The sequence below is a fragment of the Otolemur garnettii genome, unplaced genomic scaffold (genome assembly GCF_000181295.1).
Source record: "Otolemur garnettii isolate 467f Iridium unplaced genomic scaffold, OtoGar3 scaffold00028, whole genome shotgun sequence".
NCBI lineage: Eukaryota > Metazoa > Chordata > Mammalia > Primates > Galagidae > Otolemur > Otolemur garnettii.
Genome location: NW_003852423.1, coordinates 9,893,309 through 9,899,170, shown reverse-complemented (window position 1 = coordinate 9,899,170; position 5,862 = coordinate 9,893,309). Strand labels below are relative to the sequence as shown.

The following is a 5,862-nucleotide window of genomic DNA, read 5'->3' as shown; positions in this document are numbered from 1 at the left end:
TTTTTTTTTTTTTTTTTTTTGAGACAGAGTCCCATTATGTCACCCTTGATAAGAGTGCTGTGGTGTTACAGCTCACAGCAACCTCAAATTCTTGGGCTTAAGCAGTTCTCTTGCCTCAGCCTCCCAAGTAGCTGGGACTACAGGTGCCCACCGCAACGCCCAGCTATTTTTTTGTTGTTGATGTTGCAGTTGTCATTGTTGCTTTAGTTGGCCCAGGCTGGGTTCAAACCCGCCAACTTCAGTGTATGTGGTTGGCCAGTGTGCTATGGTCACCAAGCCGAAATTGTGCCAATTTTAACTAGATGTTTTTTAGGATAACTAAAGAGCATTTCTCACATCAAGAATTTCAAAATTTTGTCTAATGCTACATTTCATGGAATTCTGCTTTTTTGAAAAGTAATTTTAAATTCTTTATCCTATTTCCCTTTATTTAATGTTCATCATTTTTTATTGTATTACCAAACCAAAAAACAAAATAATCATCAAATAGTCTACAATTAGATGAAAAACATCTGGAAATAGTTGCCAGGAACTAACTCATCAAGCCTAGTACCAAATGTCTATAAGTATTTTAACCGCCTTACAGCATAAAAGCAGCTGTGGCAGAAGGTTAATAGGAACTGACCTATTCTTGTATAAATGTCTATCTATGAGGCTACTTTTTTCAATATCTAGTTTTCACTAACTTTAATTGGTTCAGTTCTCAAAAAAGGTGAGTTTTAAGGAACATGCTAACAACTCCAAGCTGTTACATAAGATGCAACCAACCTTTTGCTCTGCTTGAAGTTGGTCACATCTTTCTTTCTCATTGTTCAGTTCTCCTTCCAGTCTTCCAACTTGTTCTCGAAGTTGGGCTGTTTCTTTTTCCAGAACGGCAACTAACTTTAACAATTCTTCTTTTTCTTTCATAGTTTTCTCAATTTTCAACTATAAAGCAAAAAAACTCAAATTAGTTCTTCTTAATCTTTTCTTTTTTTTTAAAGACTTTATTTATTTATTTTTGCAGTTTTTGGCCAGGACTGGGTTTGAACCCGCCACCTTCGGCATATGGGGCCAACACCCTACCCTTTTGAACCACAGGTGCCACCCAGTTCTTCTTAATCTTATAATATGATACTCCAAATTTAGGTTTCCATTTCAAAAAATAAAAATAGTGAAGAAATTAATATAAAGAACTTCTACATTCTACCTACTTCATATCAATCGGCTTCTTTTAGCCTTCACTTCGAAAAATTCAGATTCATAAACTTAAACTTTTTGGTTGAACAAAGGAGAAAATATTAAAGGAAGATATAAAATGAGAGAAATCTGTTATGAAGTTGCCTGCAAAAAGCTTCCAGGGCAGCGACTCTGGCTCGGTGAGTAGGGTGCTGGCCCCAAATACCAAGGGTGAGGGTTCAAACCCAGCCTCAGCCAAACTGCAACAAAAAAAATAGTTGGGTGTTGTGGTGGCCACCTGAGGCAGGAGTCACCTAAGCCCAAGAGCTGGAGGTTGCTGTTAGCCGTGACGCCATAGCACTCTACCGAGGGTGACAAAGTGAAACTGTCTCTTTTAAAAAAAAAAAAAAAGCGTCTTAAATATGCCTGAAAAGAAGGCATGTTAAGTTTCCTGAATGACTTTATTACTAGGTTTTCTTATCTAGAGTAATACTCACACATATAGCTCAACCGGCTAAGGCGCCAGCCACATACACCTAAGGTGGCGGGTTCGAATCCCCAGCCCGGACTCGCCAAAACAACAATGACGGCTGCAACCAAAAAATAGCCGGGCGTTGTGGCGGGCGCCTGTGGTCCCAGCTACTTGGGAGGCAGAGGCAGGAGACTCTCTTGAGCCCAGGAGTTGGAGGTTGCTGTGAGCTGTGATGTCATGGTACTCTACCCAGGGTGACAGCTTGAGGCTCTGTCTCAAAAAAAAAAAAAAAAAAAAAAAAAAGAGGTAAAGCTCTAGCCAGGCACAGTGGCTCATGCCTGTAATCCCAGCACACGGGAGGCTAAAGCAGGTGGATTACACTCACACATTCAAGACCAGCCTGAGCAAGAGCAAGACCCTGTCTCTAAAAAATAGCCAGGCATTGTGTCCCAGCTACTTGGGAGGCTAAGGCAAGAGATTGCTTAAGCCTAAGAATTTGAGGTTGCTGTGAGCTGTGACACCACAGCACTCTACTAAGGGTGACAGAGTGAGACTGTCTCAAAAAAAAAAAAAAAAAAAAAAGTTAAATTGTACCTTTTCTTAAATGCAAACCTATGGGAGATCTTTGTATCTATTATAAACTTACTTATATTTTATATAAGGCCTTCATCTACAGGATTATTAATTAAAAGATTTGATTCTTTAAATAAGATAGCAAGGAATACACAGTTGCTATATAAAAGGCCTCTATTTGGCTAAAGTAAAACAATCTTTATAAGCAAAAATGCAAATTTTATGCAGACTGAAGTATATTAACAATATACCATAGAACCTCCATAGTTGACCACCTCCCTATATCACCCATCTCAAGTTGTCCTAATTTTCACAAACTGGATATGCCCCACATGTTATGTATCGTACAGTAGGCCTAGTTTTTTATGTTGACCAGTTTGTTACAGTCCTTTGGTCATCTTACAGAATTTCTACTGCAATTTATCTTTACGCTAATACTGACAGTTAATCACTTCAGGAAAACCTAAACTCCAATATTCTAAAAACTTACTAATTTAAGGAACATAAAATAGTAAATAAAAGTTAATGTTTTTCTTACAGCAAGAAGTCTTGATTTTAACCAGAGAAGAATGAATGCTCACAGCAAAGACTTCACAAAGGGGCACTGTACACTTAGCTGGTAAAAGTAAGTTTTTCCCACAAACACTCCAAATTAATTTTCCACAGTCACAGAATCATGGAATCAAACTGATTAAGCTATAAAATGGCTCTTATGAAAGTTAAATAACTAATAACTTTTAGACTGACCATTCTACCTGCCTCTACAGATCAAATCAAAACGCCAAGAGTAAAGTTTATTTAATCACTGGATTTAATTTATATCCTACCTGTTTTTAATGATTTGTAGATTGAAATGAATGACATTCAGTAAGTGAACAGAAAATTAGATTCAAGCAAAGATTAATATTATTAATTTAGGAAGAAATCCGGCTGAAAACTTTCTGACAGCTTAAGAATGAAGACATCTCTTAACAGTGCAATAGAAACATTATAAAAGAATCACTTTCTACATATTATTTAATTCACATATATTTTCTGAAGAGTTTACTGAAGGCTAAGTAGAAATTCTTAAAAATAATCTAAATTAGATAAAAAATACTTATCTATTCTGCTCCAATTTTATTTTGAACTATTTCAAGCACACATTCATTTTACAATGAATACCCATCACCTAAATTCACTGATTATTAATATCTTGACAAGTTTATCTCCCTTTATATACTTATTTATGCCTTCTTTGGTTTAATTGCAGATACTCTATCCCCTGGTACTTCACACCAAGCAGTCTCCTTTTTTCAATCAGTATTCTTATCACAGCTAAGAAAATTAATAATTCTCTCTCATCCAACAAATAGGCCATAGTCAAATATTCCCTACCATCCCCAAAACATCTTACTTTTTCAAAATCTAGGATTCAATGAAAGTTCACACATTGCAGGGTTATGTCTCTATTTTTAATGTCAGCAGGGCCCCAGATGTCTCATATTTGTACTAATTTTGTGCAGTTTTAGATAAAAATCATTAAAGATTCTAATAAATGCAGAAACGTAAAACATTTATCAAAAAAAACTGGTCAGAAAATAACATTTTATCCCAGAAATATTTACCTATGAGACAGCAATTTAGATTTTCTTTAAAATGTACCCTTTGAAGAATATAAAGTAGTAAAATAGAATGCGCTATGTTTCCATTTACTTGGAGAAAAAAATGCAAGAGACATGTGGATTCCAAAATGCCCATCATTTTTCGGTTGGCAGCCATAAAATCAGGGTGGTCTACCAAGTATTCAAAACGCTACAATATAAATACTAACTGCAGTCTTAAGAGCAGGCTTGTTTCAGCATCTCTGACTAGCATTCAAATACCAGGCTAAAAACCTTGATCATCAGGCAGTTGTCACCACAAAATGTTTTAGTCACCCTATAAAACTTACATTTCTCTATTTAAGATAAGAGAGGAATTTCTCTGGAAAGGGGAAGGAAAGATATAGAAGAATTCACAATAAAAAATGGTTCCTTCTAACAATCTAGTGTGACCGTAATAAAAGTATTACATCTATAACCTCGTCTTTTTTCCTCTAGTCTCAGTTCTTGAAGGTAAACAAAGTAAAATTGAAGGCATAAAATATTTACATGTTTAAAAATCCATCTGACCATAAAGTAAAAGTGATGCCCTACAACAGACAAAACATGAATGTAAATTTACCAAAAAGTGTATCTTATTGTAACAGAAGGCACTATAAGCAATTAATCAGAGTAACTCAAATAACTATATTATAGTATAGTAATAGTATTTTTTTAGGTATAAAGATATTAAGAAAAATAATCTTTTGGGGTTTTTTTTGCAGTTTTTGGCCAGGGCCGGGTTTGAACCCACCACCTCCAATATATGGGGCCGGTGTCCTACTCCTTTGAGCCACAGGCACCACCCAGAAAAATAATCTTCAAGTGAGAAAAGAATGTTCTATTTTCTCTATTAAAAATTAATACATAAGACATTATTAGACCATCTACATAGTAAATTTATATTGGAGCCATTGCCATGAATCCACAATATGCAATTTAAAATATAATAAACTTTTCACCTTTTCTTTTAAATTATGGTTAAACAACATGCTAATGGTATAGTGAAACAAAGTGAATTATGTAATTACATTTAGATTTACTGTTTTCCACCACGCTCCCAACCAGCTTCATTCCCCCAAATCTGTAATACTCTACTTACAATGAACAGATGTGGCCACCACAAAAGAAGAAAGATTAGTGCAAAGAAGCATAAGAAAAGCATTAGGCCTCACTCAACTGAACTCATTCAATAGGTATTTTCTGCATTAACTATTCTGCATAAGATACTGCCACAGAGGAATCAATAACATACTTGTGAATGTTAAGAATGTTTAAGTATTTCAAAAAAGACACTGACTGTATTATTTTAGTTAAAAAGCATTTTATTTTTGTAGTTACTCTTGCATTAACTTGAAATTTTTTTAAATGCCTACGAACATAAGCTCAGTTCATGAACGAATCACTAGCTCACTATGATACCAACCTCCAGAAGGCCAGCTTTTGTGGTCACCACCAACATGTCAGAATTTCCTTCATCTTCCATCGTAAGCAATTCTTCAACTGGAGAAGCAGCTCGAAACTGGAAAGGTGTACTTGCTCCACGAATTTCACCCTTGTGGGTAACATAACAGAACTGATAAAATTCTCCATCATCATTTGGAAGGTAATATCCTAAGAGGAAGTTAACAAACAAAATTATTAAACTTCCTATTATAAAATGAATGTTATTTCAATTTAACAATACCTGTCATCTCTCATTCCTCACATTGCTCTTGGCACATATCTGACATATGTCTTTCCTCCTATCTTTCACAAATTACCTACCAAAACCAGATTCTTCCCTTCCCACCTCAAACATATCCAAATTTCCTTTCTCTTAGGCCAAGGCTTATGTTCCAAGAATATCATTTTCCCCTGATCTTCACTAAGGGAAAAACAACTCAGGTAGTAAAGGCAAGTATGTATTCTGCCATGGGAAAGAAGCTGGAGGGGGAGCAAGAGAAGAATTAGTATAAAAATCTCAGGAGGACTGGGAGTAAGAGTAAGAATATTTCATTTAAAGATAGCTCTCCAGGCTCGGCGCCTGTGGCTCAA

At 35.6% G+C, this 5,862-nt stretch overlaps 1 protein-coding gene across 4 annotated transcripts in view; it reads right to left on the bottom strand.

The window, feature by feature from the left end:
- The window catches only part of TAX1BP1 (Tax1 binding protein 1), a 101,982-nt gene that overhangs the window by 60,978 nt on the left and 35,142 nt on the right, over positions 1–5,862 (bottom strand). For all 4 annotated transcript variants that reach the window (XM_012804368.2, XM_003788536.2, XM_023512487.1 and 1 more), the window contains exons 4-5: positions 5,252–5,439; positions 769–927 (exon numbers count right to left, since the gene is read on the bottom strand). In XM_012804368.2, coding sequence (XP_012659822.1) covers positions 769–927; positions 5,252–5,439 — 347 coding nt within the window. The remainder of the gene's footprint in view (positions 1–768; positions 928–5,251; positions 5,440–5,862) is intronic.